Source organism: Sylvia atricapilla, chromosome 5 (assembly GCF_009819655.1).
Source record: "Sylvia atricapilla isolate bSylAtr1 chromosome 5, bSylAtr1.pri, whole genome shotgun sequence".
Lineage (NCBI taxonomy): Eukaryota > Metazoa > Chordata > Aves > Passeriformes > Sylviidae > Sylvia > Sylvia atricapilla.
Window position 1 is genome coordinate 58,330,764 of NC_089144.1, and position 18,094 is coordinate 58,348,857.

At 40.4% G+C, this 18,094-nt stretch overlaps 2 protein-coding genes across 2 annotated transcripts in view; one reads left to right on the plus strand and one right to left on the minus strand.

Moving 5' to 3' along the window:
* Positions 1 to 18,094, minus strand: part of TSPO (translocator protein) — a 357,420-nt gene that overhangs the window by 228,373 nt on the left and 110,953 nt on the right. The window lies entirely within an intron of this gene.
* LOC136360922 (sulfotransferase 6B1-like) lies at positions 8,084 to 16,587 on the plus strand. The gene is made up of 6 exons (XM_066318513.1): positions 8,084 to 8,309; positions 9,116 to 9,300; positions 10,391 to 10,517; positions 12,735 to 12,829; positions 13,847 to 14,033; positions 15,792 to 16,587. The coding sequence occupies exons 1-6, from the start codon at positions 8,165 to 8,167 to the stop codon at positions 15,908 to 15,910; spliced, it is 858 nt and encodes a 285-aa protein (XP_066174610.1). The 5' UTR covers positions 8,084 to 8,164; the 3' UTR covers positions 15,911 to 16,587.

Consider the following 18,094-nt stretch of genomic DNA (forward strand, 5'->3'; position numbering starts at 1 on the left):
ATCCAATGTGCAGAAATGAACGGAATGTCCTTTCTCTTCTATTAACTTTTCTTTTTATCCCTCAGCCAGCTCAATTTTCTTTTTCTTTGTATAATAATGATAACAGAATGGTACAAATTTAGGAAATAGAGATCTGAAAATGCAGAAAATCAAGGGCAATTTTGTGAAAAGCAGCTGGAATTTCAGATTTGTAATGCAGGCACTAATTAGCTCAATTTTGCATTTAACCTGTTGGTCTTCGGAAGCAGTTTCATTTCTTCAGAAAAAAAACCCCCCAAAACCCCAAACTCATGAAGTTGTCACTGAGCTGACAGCAGGAGTGAATTTTGAAGAAGTTTGCTGGGTAAAGTGCATCTGAAGAAATTATGCATTCAGCAGGTAAATGAGGTGTTTCTGTTGGGAATGGAAGTTTCTGGAGCTGACTGCGTGGAAGCCAGTGAGTCAACATGTAGAATAATAAAAAACAAGAAATCACAGATAACCCTATATTACACTTTAATCACACAATTTATTATGGCAAGATAACGCTGAAAAAAAGAGAGACAACCAATGTGAAATATTAATCCTGAGGACCTGGATGACAGCTAGAAGGTCCTAAGGTGGATCCATGAATTTAAAGAGTGATGTGGATGTTGGCCCAGTAGTCTTCAAAGGTTTTTTGCCTTGTTAATCTGGATTGGATCCAGACTTCTCAATAATGTAAAACAAGGATCATTTTTTCAGCTATGTTACATCATGGTTTTTGTGGTGTGGTTGCATATAAGACATTATTCCTTAATTATATTCTAAAAGTTACAAAGGTGTTGGAAGCCTTACCCAGGACTTTTACGGCTGAAAATGGTCATTCCTTAGTTGTGATGGGGAAGACACTCCACTCTGCATCAGTGAACTTTTGGCCTTTTCTTGTATACTCTGCAGAAAAGAAAGGTAATTGCTAATGAAAACAAAAACTGACCTAGGTAGAGCAGTGGTCGGATTTGGGATGACTGTTCTCTCATTGCTTATTTAGGTGGAAATCTTGCACTTAACACCCACTCAGAAAGATCTTGCAGTGGCAGTTATCCCACCAGTATTTTAACTCCATTTATTTTATTGAAATTGGCACTGATTTCTTCTCTCTGGTGATCAGTGACAGGACCCAGGGAATGGCTGGAGCTGTGTCATGGGAGGGTTAGGGTGGATATCAGGAAAAGGTTCTTCCCCCAGAGGGTGGTGAGCGCTGAACGGGGAATGGTCACAGCTGCAGAGCTGCCAGAGCTCCAGGAGATGCACAGGGTGGGATTGATGGGGTGTCTCTTCTGAGGGAAAAACTTGAATGCACAAAATAGCTACTGGACTTGGTGTTTAAATGAATTGATAAATTCTATAAATATAGATTAATAAATGGAAGCAGTATCAAATAACCAGACAGGAGTTAATTGGTTTGATTCAACTTAATGTTCCTTCCCAATTTCAGAAACCTGTTGAAGGACTGTTAAACTTGCAGATTATGACCATGAGCATGTAAAGTCAGAGAGGAGCTGAGCTGGCCTAAAATCAGCCTGGTTTCTGGGTTCATGGAAAGAACCTCTAGCACCATCAAGCCCAACCATTAACCCAGCACCACCAGCATGTTTGTCAGTAAACCATGTCGTCAAGTGCAACATCCATGTGTTTCTTGAGCATTCCAGGGATGCTGATTCCACCACCTCCTTGGGCAGCCTGTTCCTGTTCTTGTACTTGACAAGCTGTTCCATGGAAGAAATTTTCCTATTATCTAATCTAAATCACCCCTGGTGCAACTTGAGGCCACTTCCTCTTGTCCTGCCACTTCCTATCTGAGAGAAGAGACTGACCCTCACCTGGCTGCAACCTCCTTTCACGGGTGTTCAGAGAGCACCAAGGTTGCCCTGAGCTACCTTTTCTCAAAACTGAAAGAGAAAAGGCTGCTCCTCCCTCCTTCTCATGGGATTTGTGCTCTTCACCAGCTTCACTGCCCTTCTTTGGAAATGTTACAGCCTCTTTGGACACACTCCAGGCAGCAAGTCCCAGGGGAATTCTGTCACAGACAGTGCACAGGCTGTGCCAGTCCTGGTTTGTGTGCTGTGTTAACCCAGCACGATCCTGATCACACCTGGGGTCTTTGAGAGCAGCAGGTATTTCGTCCCTGGAGCTGGACAGCCAGCAGCCCATTCCTCATGGCATTCTGCTGCCCAAATCCACAGTCATCCTCCCCCTTTGTCCCTGCTTGTTGAAGCACTTACGAAGGAAGTAAATTCCGAAGGGTCTGGGACCCACTGAGTCTTCTGCACTGTGTGTTGTAAATCTTGCAATACTTTCTCTTAGGATGATAGTGTGCATGGAAAATCCAGGTAAGACGAATGGTGGGTTTTAAGCCATTTATATTTCAGCATCTCCCAGAAAGGCGTAGAAAAAACCAGGGTAGGTTGATTCATGGCTGTTCCCATTTGGAAAAAATCTCTTTTCTAAATTAGCAGTGAGACACAGAGTATAACTGACAATAATTAGCTACCAGGAAAGGAATGGCCCAAGTGACTTCCCGGTGCTTTTGAATGAAGACTTCAAACATGACTAGATGGAAAATACAGCTGTGTGCAGCAGGCTGTTGGTATCTGATCAAGTGCAACTGGATGAAATTACATGGTTTGTTAGGTTTGTGGTTCGACTACAGGGGCCGTGGAGCCATTCGTACCTTTTAGTCCAAACCAAAATGCTATCTCCAATGATGGGAGGAGTTATGAGCCATGCTCCATCCCAGGAAAAGGGCTGGACTGCTGTACAACATCTGTTTTGAAAGCTTCCTGTAGAACCACAAAAATCCTGACTGGTTCTTGCCTTGTTCTGAGCTACATCCCGACTCTGCCAGAGAGGACAAGTGTGGAGTAGGAATTCTCTTTCCTGTATAAGACATCTATGCCTAAAGAGTTCATGTAACACAAGAACATATTAAAGAAACCCCAACTCATAACAAGAGAAAAGAAATATAAACTTTGCCAAATATTACCCAGACACTGAACGACACAAAGGCAGAGAACTGATATGAAACTTGTGTTTCACTTATCCAGTCTGGATCTGGCCAGAGTTTTTCTTGCTGTTCCCATCACAAATAACAGAAAGCTGTTATAAATACCAGCCAAATAACTTATCTTTGGACTTTGGCATTAATTTGTCTGTCCAGGAGCAAGTAATTGTTTTGGGCAAGATTGAGCTGTACTGGTGCTGGGAAGGAGCCGGATTTCTTCCCAGTGCTTCCCAGCTCCTCTCAATCATTTTCTGATTTTCCTGTAGCATTTTACAGCTCATGTCTAAGAACTTGGGACTGAGAGACCTTAAAGACCTTGAAATCAGGGATAATCTTAAGATGTAGCTGTGTGCAGTTGGATGCTGGATTTAAAGGCAGTGTGTGGACCAACAGGATACCGTTTGCCATCAGGCTTTTTTCTGTTTTCAGTGATGCTCCACATGTTGTAGATCTCTGAAAAACACACACACCAAAAGGCTTTTCTTTCTGGATTTTTCTGGCTCCTCATAGGATACTTTAGCCTAATATTGCATATGTGCTTCAAAATATTTCTGTCCAGTTACACTGACAAATCAAAACAAGTTGAAAGCATTTCAAGCCACCAGTGAAGCTCCTACTGCAACTTGAAGTGCTTGTGCACCAGCAATACCAGGGTGACTCATTAATTTTTATAATTAATTCCTGTGTCAATAGGCCAAAAAAGATAAGCAGAAAATAAATCAGGCCTCCATGGCCTGTCCTCTCTCCCTGGATTCCCAGAAATGCCCCTGGGCAACCCCACCCTGGCAGACAAGGGAGAGGGCTTATCTGGCTGAGCCCACCTGCATGCACACAACATCACATTTTTAGACCAATGAAGGTTAAAATCCTCGTTTGATTTTCTTTTCTGCCCACTTGTCCCCCTGCCTCCCCTTCACATCCTCGTTCTGTGCGTGTGCATGCCCCGGAGTCATCACGTGCAGCTGCAGGGCAGGAGCTGGAGTGATAGCTGTGACCTGAGTGGTGGCACTGGCGTGCCACCCTCTGCTGGCGGCAGTGGCACTGTTGTGATTAGCTCTGATCAGCTGTATCAGCTGTGGATGTGGCACAAAACATCCTCAGGCAATGAATTGTGCCAAGAGGGATGGAGGAAGGCCAGGGAACTTTATTATCTGCCATGCCATAAAATGCAACATGACTCAGCACACAGGGCTGACTTCCTCTAGAGCATCAGCTAAGTACATGCACAGCTGCCTCAGATAGCAGTGCCTGTGAAGTCAGAGACTTCTGAAATCAGAGCTGTCAATTCATAGCTCTTGATTAGTGCTAAGTTATTGGTTAATGACGGGAGGTTTCCCTGAGAGTGCTCAGACGCTGCAGGGAAATGCTACCAGGAAGAGAACTGCTGTTGGAAGTGTACAAGGATCCAATGCAGCCCATTCCAGTAAAGCAGCCTTGGCTAAATCACACCCCCTGATAGCTGGGACCAGATCAGGGTACACCAAGGCAGAGTCTCGATGTGTCGTGGGCAGCCCTACACCCATCTTGCAGCTGATTTTCTTTAGAACTACACAGAAGCCCCCAGGGTGAGGTTCCTAAATTCTCAGCATCCAGACACTGAGGTGCCCTAACTTCCCAAACAGTCTGAGCACTTGTGCTGCCTCCAGCATTTTGCAGGCTGTCTCTATTAAATAGCCATTGGCCATAAACTTAGACAAGACACTTCATCTGTAACATTAAAATAAATAGGGATTTCACTGAAACTCTTCAAGGGGAATTATTCTACTCCCAGGTGCATCAGGTAAAGTTAATTCCTTTGCCGTTTAGAGACAAGTGGTTCATCAGACCTGGAACAATGATGAACTGGAGGCGTTTCAGATCTTGGCCACATCAGTTTTACCACTCCATTCATTGCCACAACACTGAAATATTTCACACCTTTAGGACATTTCAAAAAAAGAATTAATCTGATGCTTGAGAATGCTAGCTAAAACCACTCAGAACCCAGGGGATGTACACGTAAATTTTCACCTGTGCCAACAACACATGGCTTTGCCTGCATATTTCCACAATATCACAGTACCTTTTTAGAACGTGCTGCCTGAGAGGGGTTTGGAGTGGAACAGACTGGCCTGAGCTGAGGAATCTTCAGCTGAAGGATATGTAAATGGTACTGCCTTTTATCAAGCTGAGAAGAGGATGGGGAGTCTGAATTGGAGCTTGCAGGGCAGAGGCAGGAACAGAACAGATGAAATTTTAAAGGCATTGAAAAAGAAATTTCTCATCTCACAAGATACAGATGTGAGAAGATAAGTCACACATGGAGACAGGAGGAGCTGGACTGAAGCAGTGTCCAGCTCCCCAGCTACATTTGGCTCAAATAATGAGAATTCCCAAAATCCAAGTTTTGCCTTACTCCGCAAGCAAGCCAGTACCTGTGAAACCTGCCAGTAGCCTGTGCACTCCATCAGTATGGATAGCAGACACCAGGACAAGGAGAACTTGGCACTGAGAAAAGCTCCTCAGACCCTGGTGCAGAGATCAGGCTGTAGGTACTGCGGTCCTGGTGTGTCCATATATACATGTTTACACATATATATATATACACATCGATAAAGAAGAAAATCGAACCTGGATGGAGGGTTTGGCACAGTCTTCTTTAAACCTGCGCACTATATGTATAATGTAGCTGTAATAATGTATTTTATGGCAATGTAGTTAGCATGGTTTTAATAATAGTTTTTTCCTGCAAGGTGCCAAATATTCTATAGTTCCTTGAGTTGTTGCAATTCAGGATACTGTTCCCTTGCAAGGATAGGCCTTATTTTCCAAGTATAGGCAGCATTTGGGGAAGACAAATTTCAGTTTCATTTCCCCTGGATTCCATTAGACACATTTAAATTATAAGCTACTAAAAAATCAACTGAAACGAGCTAAAAAGAACTGGATTTTTTTCTGGCTATTGTATTGCTTCTGTTTTACACCTGAGCAATTTCTGTTGTGAATGATTAATTCAGGTCCAAGTTGTTAGTTGAGGCAAAACACACTGATTCAAAATGTAGAAGGAATGCATGAGGAAATGAAAGAGAATAAGCATGGTAAATATGCAAAACGTTTTACAATGAGATTACTTCTGCCAGGTCAAGGCAGTAAAGTTTTACTAGATTGTACTACATGCCTATATTTGGAATGATGACTTGGCAAAATCAGCCTTGGAAATCTCTGTGTTCAGTTTAATATGCACCTTCAGAAAAACACAGGAACAGGATTTTTTTTGTGAATTTGGACATAGTTTGTGTACCTGAAGTGATCAAAGTAAAATCTGCTGACAGAGATAGATTTTTGAGTACTCACACCTTAAGGTATGAAGCAGTGGCTTAGGTGTTCACCCTGGAGACAGGAGGAAAATGTTGAGCTCCTCTGAAAGATCCCCTAATTCCTACCTGAGCATCAGTATTCAAGTGTTTCTTGTACCCTCACTGACTCCTTGGAAAGATTCCACATCACCTCTCATCCTTAGCAATAGGGAATATCTTACCAGTGCCTATTTTCCATGATGTTCAACCCCACCTGGCCCTGCATGAGCAGAATTCAGAGTTTACTGATGGCACAGGCCATGTTTTGCAGGTGATAACTGCAAAACTGTTGTTTAAGAACAACTTTAGAGGGGAGAAAGGAAAAGGGGTAAAAACAAATTTTACATTGCTGGCATTTCTGGAGTTTTGATTAGAAATAAGCAAGCACAGAAGCAGGTAAGTGTCCTTACTCCTTGTGAGCAATCCTGGCTGCTCGGGTGTTTATTGGAAGGATATGTCTATTTATTAACTTCTCTCAAGAGCTCGTGGGAGTACGTCTGGGAATCAGGTCCTCTGACCAAACCCAAGTTGTTATTTATGATAAAAAAGAACATTGTTAAAGCTGGAAAAATTCCCGAAGCATTGCTTCATTTTAGACCAAGATTTCCAAGGAGGTTTTTGAGTTAAAGATATTTAAGGGCTTCAGCTGAATATGCTGGAGGGGTCTTTCAACAGGAATAGTGAAGCCACTGAATTTTTGAAGAAAAGAATGTAAAAAAAGAGTAAATTGATTTGTGGCCATTGAAAGGAAAACTGAAAATCCTAAACATTCTAAAATATTTCAGTTCATAACTGAGCTATTTATTTTACTGTGATACATTCACATTGCTTAAGGTCACATTAAACAAAAGTGAAGCTTTTTGTTTGAAAAATATTAATGATAATTTCCACAGATCCAAATTAAAAAAAAACAAACAACCAAACAAACCTAAACATTTGCAAACAGATAATTAATGGAGAACTGGCTCTTTCCTGAAAGTGACTTTTGTATTGATAAATCTGCATGTTCTGTGGAAAGATTTAAGAATCTTCAACCACTTCTAATCATGAAAAACACAGGGTTCAGAGCAATGTTAAATATCTATATAATATATCTATTTAAATACCTATTTTCATTTTGGGATTTTTGTTACTTATACTCTTCTTATGGAGACATATAACATCTTAGAAAAGATTGTGCCTCTAAGTGTCTCTGTTTTTAGGATTCCTCAGGCTGAAATCAGAAAATCTTCTAAACACTGATTCCTTAACATCACAAGATTCAAGCACTTTGAATCAATTTGCACTTTTGAAATTTTAAGCTATTGTATAGTTGATAAAATGCAACAGCAAAAAAATAATTCATTCACAAAGACAATGTTTCTCTAATAATCAAAATTATTTTAAGATGCAGCTTTTTTCTTGGAAGGTAAGAACAGTTTCCAACAATATGTAACTTACAGAAGAATCATATTAAGCATATTTTAAGGCACCATGTACTGTTCATTCTTGTTATTTTCCACAATTACATTTTGACCATTACCTCATTTCTTTATCTGGAGAGCCAATAAATGATAAATGGGATGTGTTTTTCATGACTCAGTATTTCAGTTATTTATTAAGTTAGCTCTAATATTTCAGTTGCCTTTATCAACTACCTGAAAAAAACCCCAATATCTGATAGGACATTGTGGCAAAGTATATAAGCATGAGGTTTATACTGCTCAGTTTCAATTTGTCACTTCAAAGCACCTGACTAAGAAGTGACTTTTAAATCTTCCTCCTATCCCTGTTATCTCATTTGCAGGAATCCAAGGCTTAAGCAACCATGTCCAACTCTGGTGAGACAGAGCTCTTACACACATTTAAGGGGATTCCCTTTACCACCAGGTCTTCTCCAGAACTTCTAAAATCCTTGGATACTTTTAAAGCTAGAGAAGATGATGTCCTTTTGGTTTCCTATCCCAAATCTGGTAAGTTCTAGTTTTCAGTGTTAATTTCAAGAAGTCTGATTTTGTGTTTCATGTTCTCTGCTTAAACTACTTGGGAAATGTCTGTGTGAAAGAAACAGGAAAGGATATTTAAGGATGTGAATATATTATTCTGTTAGTAATTGTTCATGTTACAAGAAATATGGGTCATTTCCCTACATTTCGATTCTGTAATTGAAAACAGTCTCAGGTGTTTTCATGTTGGAAAGCAAACAAATATTCCTTACCTGTAAGCAAAATCTGTACTTAAAGACTTTCTTGAGGACTTTTACATTCAATTATAAACAAGTCAAGAACTGTATGAAATTATTTGTGTGGCTCTTGGCTGTAGATTTACTAATTTCTTATCCTCTCTTCACGCACCTCTCTTGCACAGAGGAGCACACACCTAGGGGGAGCTCAGTCAATACTTTCAGAAATATACAGACCCAAGTTATTGTAAGGAAAAAAAAACCCAAACAGGTTATTCTAAATAAAATAAATTATAAAACAATATAGCCACCTCTCAGCTGACAGCAGTTTGTCTAATGGGATGGTTTTAGTACCAATGTTAACACTACTCTCAGAATTACACTGTAATTCAGATACAGCCCTAATTCTTTTCAGTGTTTATATATTTGGAGCCAATGGGATAATTCAGTCATGTAAAGTTTCTTCAATCTGGAGGATTAGAAGTATAACTTGTTCTCTAGCAAGATGGTTCCATATGAAAAATGCATGTTTCACTGTAATAAATATTACTCTTTTTTTGTTGTTTGTTTTGTTTTCTTAAAATTACTCTTCTGTAGGCACTCACTGGCTTGCAGGAATTATAACAAAGCTTTACATGACTCAAGTCACAGTAACATCTCCCATTGAATTTGGAGATATTTCCCAACTGGAGGAGCTGAATAAACTTTCATCAAAGAGAATCATCCCAACACATTTAGACTACAACATGTTGCCTCCAAATTTTAAGAACAAGAAATGCAAGGTAAGGCAAAAATTATATCAAAGCGGCAAAATATGTAGAAAGTCTACTAGGAATCTATTTTGTCCTGTTGATCCTTAGTAATTTTTGAATGACTCACGGTTTTTAGAAGTGTTTTGCAGTGAATTTTGGAGACACAGCTGACCTGCAGTGGAAAGCACATGCGCAGAGTTTTGGACTAGGGACTCGGTTCTGCTCCTGCCCCAAACCTCCTATGGGGAGGTTTCTACACCAGGCACCCCACAAAATAGGACATCAACATTTTTCAATCAGAAATCTGTCATTAGTAATGGGGGTGTTCTCATGACCCCATTTCCTACTGTCCTAGAAAACCTTGGCTACTTACAGACTGCTCTGGGATTAAAGGTACTCTGACCCTCCTGCTGGAGCTTTCTGAAGAGCCCATAAGAAGAAGCTCTGAAGAGCCCATGAAAGTATTGGGCAAACAGAGGAGAAATGAAACGTGGGAGGCAGATTCAGAGCACAGTTTTGAGTTCAAAGAATCACAGAATCACCTGGATTGGAAGAGACCTTAAAGATCATCTTGTTCCAACCCCCATGCCATGGGCAGGGACACCTACTGAACCAGTTCCTCCCGTGCTAATTGCTCCCATGGGAGATCTTTAAAATATAAGCTCCAGGTCTCAGATTTTATATTCAAAATGAAAAATTTCAGGATCACTCAGATCCAGACTTTTGGGAGAAAGGTGATTTGAACAAAAGGCCAAAGTTTATGTTTTGGTGCCGCCCTTTAAATGTTAATTAGTAAATGCTTTCATAAGTGAGACATATGAGATAACATACTGACTCAAGGTTAAACTTAACACAGGCTCTTTAATATAGTATAAACATTACCCAGCTGGAGCAAACACACCTCTGTCCACATGGAATTGTTTACTAATCACTATGTACTCCTTACTAAGAAGAGATAAACACATCTCTAATTGACTGGCACAGTCACCGAAGGAGGAATCCTAAAGGAAAGGGTTTTGACACTGCAAACTGCCTATGACGATGCTCTATTTTCACACAGAGCTCTTCTACAATAAAGGGAGGATATCATCATTAACAGCTACATTTTCTTCATTTACAGATGATCTACATCAGCAGAAATCCAAAAGACACTGCAGTTTCCATGTTTCATTACTACAGAGATAACCCAAACCTTCCTACTGTAGACTCCTGGACTGCTTTCTTTGACCTGTTCTTAAAAGGCAATGGTAAGGATAAATGTTTTCTCTTTGCAGTTCATGTTAGTTTATTATGCACCGAAAGACTTAAGACATTTGAACTGTGTGAAAACTCCTTATTGAACTTTTTTATTCATATGAGGTTGGTGGGGATAAATCCTAATGCTAAACTAAAGAAAAGCATATGATAGGGTGCTTGCTCTCTTCAGCCCTGAAAGGAGTGGTTCTGAGAAGCAGCTGCATCATTCCAGCACAGCTCTTTGCAAGTTTTTGCTGCTCTTTGCTGCCCTGGGCGAGCAGGGCCATGGCTGGTGACAGAGCATGTGAGGGGACTGTCACCAGGCTGCAGGGACAGCTGTGACTGCAGGTCTGGTGTCTTCTCCAGGCTGGAAGACAGCCCTGGGCAGCTCAACAAAGGCCCCTGGATGTGTTTATGAGGCCGTTCTGCACACACTCTCCCTGATGTGTTGTCTCAGAAATGGGGTCCAAAGATCAAGGACAAGAGGAAGATTTTTTAGGAGTGGTGGGATGGCAGCCAGCAGCAGGACCTTGTTCCCGTTGACTGCTCCCATTTTTAGTGTTTTATTACTCCTTTGAGGACATGTGTCATCACAGTGATGATAACAGCAATAATGATTGATCACCTTGAAAATGCCGAAAGAAAAGTGCCACTGCTGTCATCACAGGCTCATATCAGAGCTCCAGGAGTCAATTTGTTTACTGCCTCCTCCAGGCTTGGGCTCAGATCTGGTATTCCAGAGCAGCCCTAAGGCACATGCTTTAGTGATTTGCAGGATCTTGGCTTGTTTAGTATCAACTCTGAACATACAATAGTGAAAAAAAGGCAAGAGGATTTTATTTAAGGCCAGGCTGGATGTGCCCTGAGCAACCTGCTCTGGTGGAAGGTGTCCCTGCCCATGGCAGGGGGGCTTGGAGCTAAATGATCTTTAAAGTTCCTTCCAATCTGAAGCCTTCTGTGATTCAATGATTAAATTTTAAAAGCATCTCATATTTCTCCATAAATTATTAGCCACCTTCTATTTTCCTGCTTATGCTTATGTGTGATATAAATGGATAACTATGTTGGTTTACAAGAGAAATTTAGGTAAGAGGTGATGTGGAGGGAAAGGTAGTAATATTTGCTCCTAGTAAAAGCGTTTCAAGGTTGAGATGCTTGATCTAAATCCGGAAGTACTCTTGAACAGTTCAAAACAAGGGTTAGGACACACAGGGACAACTGTAATGAATTCCCTGGCATCTCCAAGGCGCTTCTGAAGCCACCAGGACTGTGCTATTACTGGCCACATCCCCAGAGTAGCTGGCCAGGGGAGTAGGGTTTAATTGCACACTGTGGAGCACACCTACCTTGCACTTAGAAACTGCTTTATGCAGCCCTCTGGAGAGGGCTACAGACTGGAGCATTCAGCTTAATTATAGCTATTAATTATAATTTATACTTAATTACAACTCACAATTTGTGACCAAAATGATACCCATTACAAGATTAGAATTTTCTGGTGGTCGTGTTTATAAAGCAAAGTCACAGCTCTGGAGAACGCTGGCTGAGCTTTCTCTGTTCAGGCCTCTTCTCATTGCCCTGCAAGAGGTTTTTATCTTGCCTTTGAAAGGGAGAGGTCAGAATTTTGGTTTTTAAAAGGAAGCTGAAATTTTCTGTGTTCGCATGGTTCAGCAAATGGGGCATTCAGATAAAACACATCAGCTACAAACCCTTATCTACTCCACTGGCTGAATGAGGCATGTGCATGAGTTCTTTAAGTTATTCTTCTCTAGCATTTAAAAATTATACAGATTCCCTTCTGCTGGGATGAAAGAGAGGTAACAACAGAGTGCTCCATTTACCAGACTGTTCATTTCATCTCCTGTTCAGGTGATCATATCTCTTTGACCACAGACATGCAGTCAGTCATCTGTGAGACATTCAGATCTTGCTAGGCTGGTACCTGTCACTTCATTATTGGCCTTTCCTTAGCTCTGGAGCCTGCTTCCACAACAGAATCATATCTCAGGATATTATCTGGTATGAAAACAAATTCCAGCAAGAATGGAAACCTCTTTGGAAGTTACTTGTGTAAATTTGCATCACTTGACCCAAAGAACTGCCTCAGTTTTAGAGAAATACAGGATGCATATTATGAAGGGATCATTCCCCATAATGTATGAGGTAGCTTTACAGCTACTTCTGAATAAAGTTTATCTGAAACTCTTTTACATGGGTTTTCCTTTCAGTTGTCTGTGGATCCTGGTTTGATCATTTCCTAAGCTGGGCAGAACAAGAAGATGAAAAGAACATCCTCTTTTTGTTCTATGAAGACATGAAGAAGGTAAATATGCTCTCTGCTCTTGGTGCAGAAGGCATTACTTGTAAATTAGCAACATTAAAACATCAAAGAGGAAGTTATAAGGAAAAAGGAAAAGAAGGAAAATGTGAACACAAATATTTGGGCATATTTTTCACTTGTATGGAATTTTGTATTAATTAAATAATTCTGACTACCCAAGTTATATAAATATCAAATCTTGTGAGAGTTGCATTTCTTAGACACAGGAATGGGACTCAGACAATTTTCCTCAGGCTCAGACAGAATTTTAAGTTCCTCTTCTATTTTGTTCTATGGAAAAACCAACCAAGGACATCTATTGAGGGCCACACATTAATTTGCTATGTCTGACATTTCAGGTGAAATTTTCAAAAAGTGATGTAAGACAACAGAACTACTCACATTTGAGACTTGTGTTCCCAATAAAAAAGAAAATTAGAGGTTGGAGGCGTAGGAGAAAACTTTGCTATTCTTGGAAAAGAAAAAGTAAAATATCCACATACCCTACCTTTCAGATAATGAATTTTTAGGTGAATAGAAAACACTTTCTAGTGTCTCCATGAAAATAACTTTGTTCATTTTTTGGGGGAAAAAATTCAACTACTAGGAATATAAACAATCCAGTTTGGATTCTGAGTTACATGTTAGATCTCTAGATATAGCATGTCCAATGAAATAAGCTACTTGGAGCTGGGCTTTGAGTATTCCTCTATTTCCAGGGAAATCATTCTGAGAGACAGGAGAACATTTTATCTGAACTGGGAGGTAAAATTGATAATGTGACTGTGTGTGATATGACATACTCTGTGTCTATTAATTTCTGTGAGTATGGCTAAGAGGAGAATCAGGTTTACTGTACCTGTCATTCACACATTCCAATGATATATTTAGCTTTGCTTGAAAGCAAATAAATGTGTGACAAATTCATTACGGGATAAATAAAAGGGATCATCTTCAAATCAGCTAAAAGTCTGATAATCGGCCCAGAAACATAAAAGCTGTATTTTTCTTATACCTCAGGATCTCCCTAAGGTTGTAAAGAAAATTGCTTTGTTCTTGAGTTTAAATGTCAATGACAACGATATCCAAGACATCTGCAAGAAGTCCTCGTTCTCAGAGATGAAGAATGACACAGAAAAGGAGAACAGTGATCCAAATCACACTGTGTGTGCTCTGACATCCAACAGGAAGCTGATTTTCCGAAAAGGTAAATTCCTTTGTGCCTAACACAGCAGGAGAGGAAATCCAGACAAAAGACTGCCGTGCAGGTCTTTCCTGGGGTCTTTGGGTCAGCTCTGGGAAGTGATGACAGGATTCTTTGATCTGAAGCCTTCTTAAAAATCACTTCAGAACGTCTCTGGCTGCAAATTCAGACTTGTACTAGAGAAGCACAGAGGAGCCTGAACAACAGTCTGACTAATATTGCTCCATGATAGGTGCTGAGCCAAAAGGAAAGGTTTACCCAGCATTCCTCTTTATCTTATTATTTTTTTTTTAATCTAAAAGCTGACCACCTCAGTCTTTTACAACATGTCTCTGACATCCACCTGCCAAGGTCACTTAGTTGACTAGAGTAAGAAAGACCCAGACACATTCCCTCTGAATGACACTGCTCTTATCACCCCTTATCTTGCTGAAATATTCTTGAGGAAGGAATATGCTGACAACAACAATAACAACAAATGAATGGTCATAGGTAACTTCCAAACCCTGGAAAATTTTTCACAGTTGTTAGCTCAGATGTGATTTTAAAATACCCTCAGGAGCTGTTTTCTTGCTCCTGGCATTTCAGAAGCTTCTACAGGTTTGGGTAACAAATAAATCAAACCCACCATTTTGGATTTTGATTATTTTGATTTAGTTAATTTTTGAACAACATTTGACAGTTTAAGAGTCGTTTCAGTTAATAAACAGAGAAATGTTACCTTCCTTTAATTCATGATGGTTTTCCCAGTCAGCAGAAACAAAGGACAACATAAAATCTGTCAGTAAAAAAGAAACATAAAAACGAGATGCATTTTTCTAAGTCAGTGAACTTTGACAAAGACATGATTAAAGTTTAAAAAAATCCCAGCATTTTCACTTAAAAGTAGTTCCTATGCAAATCCCAGATGTTTAGCTAGTTTCAGCCAGTTTACAGAAGATTTATATGTATATATTATGCTTTGGGCTTGCTTTTCCTGTCCTTCGTGACTGAATGCTATTTTAGTGAGAAAATGGGATGAGTACTTTAGTCAGGTTTGGGATGTGGGGTCTTTAGAGCATGCTCATGGGTAGAAACTGTAAATATTGGCTCATAAAAATGTACTAGTTTAAGGAATGATTTCCTTTTTTCTTGAACTGGGTAACAGTTGAAACTCTTTTCTGATCACCAGTGTCCTTGGGCACCCAGAAATTATTTAACTGCCCACTTACATAGCTGGACATCTCATCCATAAAAATTCCTAGAGATTAGGAGCAGGTATGAGGGTGGGGTTCATTTGTCAGGCCATTCTAGGCTCCTTTTCTAGGAATCGTCTTTTTTCAGTGGCTTTTGGCCTACCACTCATTTAATAACTTTAGATGGTGACTACAATTAACTCTAATTGTTAAAGATCCCTTCCCACCCAAACTGTTTTATGAATCTATGACTTTTTTTGAGTGTTTACAAGACCATGTAATAGAGAGGCTCTTTACAGGGACCTGGGGTGACAGGACAAGGGGCAATGGCTTCCCACTGACAGAGAAGAGGTGTCTAGATTGGATATTGGGAAGAAATTGTTCCCTGTGAGGGTGGAGAGGCCCTGGCACAGCTTGCCCAGAGTCACACCAGGACAATTCTGATCCTGACCTACCACGGTGACTGTGGTTAAGAACATATTAATACCTGTGCCAACTGCAACATTAACAAAACCAGGCTGGTTTTTAAATCATAATACTCCACATATTGCCCACTTCACCATTCTTTCTGTTTCTGCTTTCCTAGGTGCTGTTGGTGATTGGAAGAACTATTTCACTCCAAAGCAGAATATTAGGTTTCAGGAGATATTTAATGAGAAAATGAAACTCATCAAGATGGCAGACAATTTCATCTATGAATTCTGAGTCCACGTGAAGAGCAATATCCACTTATCAACAAATATGCACAGACCAGTTGGTGGGAAGTTCTGAATGCGTGCTCTTATCAGTTTATAGTGCTTCCCAATTGGAAGGATTGTAAACATGGGGGTTTTGAGAACAGGAAAGTTCTGATACAGTGCCAGAGCTCAACTCAGTTCTCAGAGGGCAGGTGTACATGGTTTCACAGAGCCAGGTGTCAGACCCATTGACAACCAAATCTACTTCATTATTTATTTTTTTTTTTGCTCCAAGGGGATATGAATAGACTTCATAAACATGAATTAGGAATTTTACTCAAGATAATATGAAGAGAAAAACAAAAAACAAACTTTCAAGAAACTGAATAGATAAGAATTCTAAAAACACATCAAAAGAAAATGATCAAAAATTTGACCCCAGACTTGCTCGTTGTATGATACAGTATGAATTGGAAGTGCCTATCTTACTGGACATTGTTATTGTTAATTAACTTGAAAACTGCAGCATTTGAAGGTCTGAAGTCTGTTTACAAAAATATTTCCTTTTTTTCTTTATTTTTAAAAAAGTATATAGTTCTTTGATGGGATTTACTTCTGGATTAGGTACCAGAGAGTCTTTGTGTTTTAAATGCAACTGATACAAACCCAAATAAATTTCAGCACCACGTGTTGGGCAACTGTAAATGTGTTTATTTTCCATTTGATTTTCTTCCTGCAAAATTCCTGTTTCCAGTGTTTTGATAGGAACTATTTTACTTCCCACTCCTTGAGCAACAGAACCAAACAACAGCTCAGAGACAGCTTAATCCAAACAGCACTTATTTATTTACTCTGCCCTGATAAAACAGATTTTCCAAGAATCAGCTGTCTGTATCCACATCCCAGGGACTGTTCTACCCAACCACAGAGTTCCAAAGCACAACACAGTTCCTGTGTGTGAGGGAAGCTCCTCGTCTGGGTGTATTGTTTTAGAGGTACAGCCTTGGTTCATCAACACTAATCTCCCTCCAGCCACACACCTCACACTGGCCAGGCAGCCCTTTCATTTCATACCTGCTTTGTGCAAGCTGGCATCAACACCTGCCGATTTGGCACCTGCACAAAGACACAGAAGTTATGGTGCTGAGGAGAGCAGGAGAAAAGGCTGTGTGCAGTCCTTTGCCATTTACCAATTCAACACAACCTGAGGGAGATGATGCCCTGCTCTATGCAAATAACCATTTGATGTGTTACTTCGCACTTCTGACATTAAAATCACTCACTCTTCCCCCAAAATGCCACTGTTGCCCTCCTTTCAGGTGTCCTTCTTCTACAATTAATAAGTGGCAAGAGATCAGCTAATGAAAATAATTGAACATTTTACTTAGAGATTTTTTTTCTGGCCCTTTGAATATGGGAAAACAGCCAGAGGGTCCCTGGGGAGATGAGGATTGCAAGCGAGTTTAGCTGTACTAAGAGTGCTGTAAGCAGCATTTGCATCCCACATTGCATGCACACACAAAAATGATTGTTTACATCAACATCCTACTCACAACATGGAACTGTGTGTGAAAAGGACAGGACGAGAACTTGCCTTGTGGATCAAGGCAACCTTGGTAAACTGCTTAAACCTATCCATCAGCCAGGGAGGTAACACTGCTGCTCAAAGTACAGTTAGTTTCCTAGCTGCTCCAGGGGGATGAAGAGTCAATCAGTTTACAGCATAGCCTGCTGGCTAAATTAAAGGTTTACCTAGATCAGAGAAAAAAAAAAAAAAAAAAAAAAAAGCTCATCAGGACTTAATCAGAAGGTGAATGAAACAAGCTAGGCCGTGTGTCTGAGCTGTCCAAGCTCTGACACCAATGACAGCAGCCTAATTGGAGCAGCCCAGGCTTGAACTCCTGTGCTCCTCAGCACCGGCAGCAGTACAGAGGCACTGCAAGGCACAGGTCCAGTTTGCTCTCCAAATTGCCATGAACAGCCTGCAACTTTGCCTCAAAATCCCCTGAAAGCTCTCGACTTCCCTAATAAATCAAATGTGTGCTTTCTTTAAACAAAGTGCTCCAAGTGTTGATAGACTTACGTGGCGAGGCAGGAGCAGGGCCTGTTTGCGAGTTATCAGAACTACTGCCCACAAAATCTGTTCAGACTCCAGCTGGGGACAAGTGTAGCTCCAGGTCCTTGAAGAGGCAGCATGCAGAGAATGGGATTA

Excerpts from the sequence above, each read along its gene's own strand:
- LOC136360922 (XM_066318513.1), top strand. The coding sequence starts at position 8,165 with ATGTCCAACTCTGGTGAGACAGAGCTCTTACACACATTTAAGGGGATT. Across the intron at positions 9,301-10,390 it reads TTAAGAACAAGAAATGCAAG|ATGATCTACATCAGCAGAAA; the intron begins GTAAGGCAAAAA and ends CTTCATTTACAG. Across the intron at positions 12,830-13,846 it reads TCTATGAAGACATGAAGAAG|GATCTCCCTAAGGTTGTAAA; the intron begins GTAAATATGCTC and ends CTTATACCTCAG.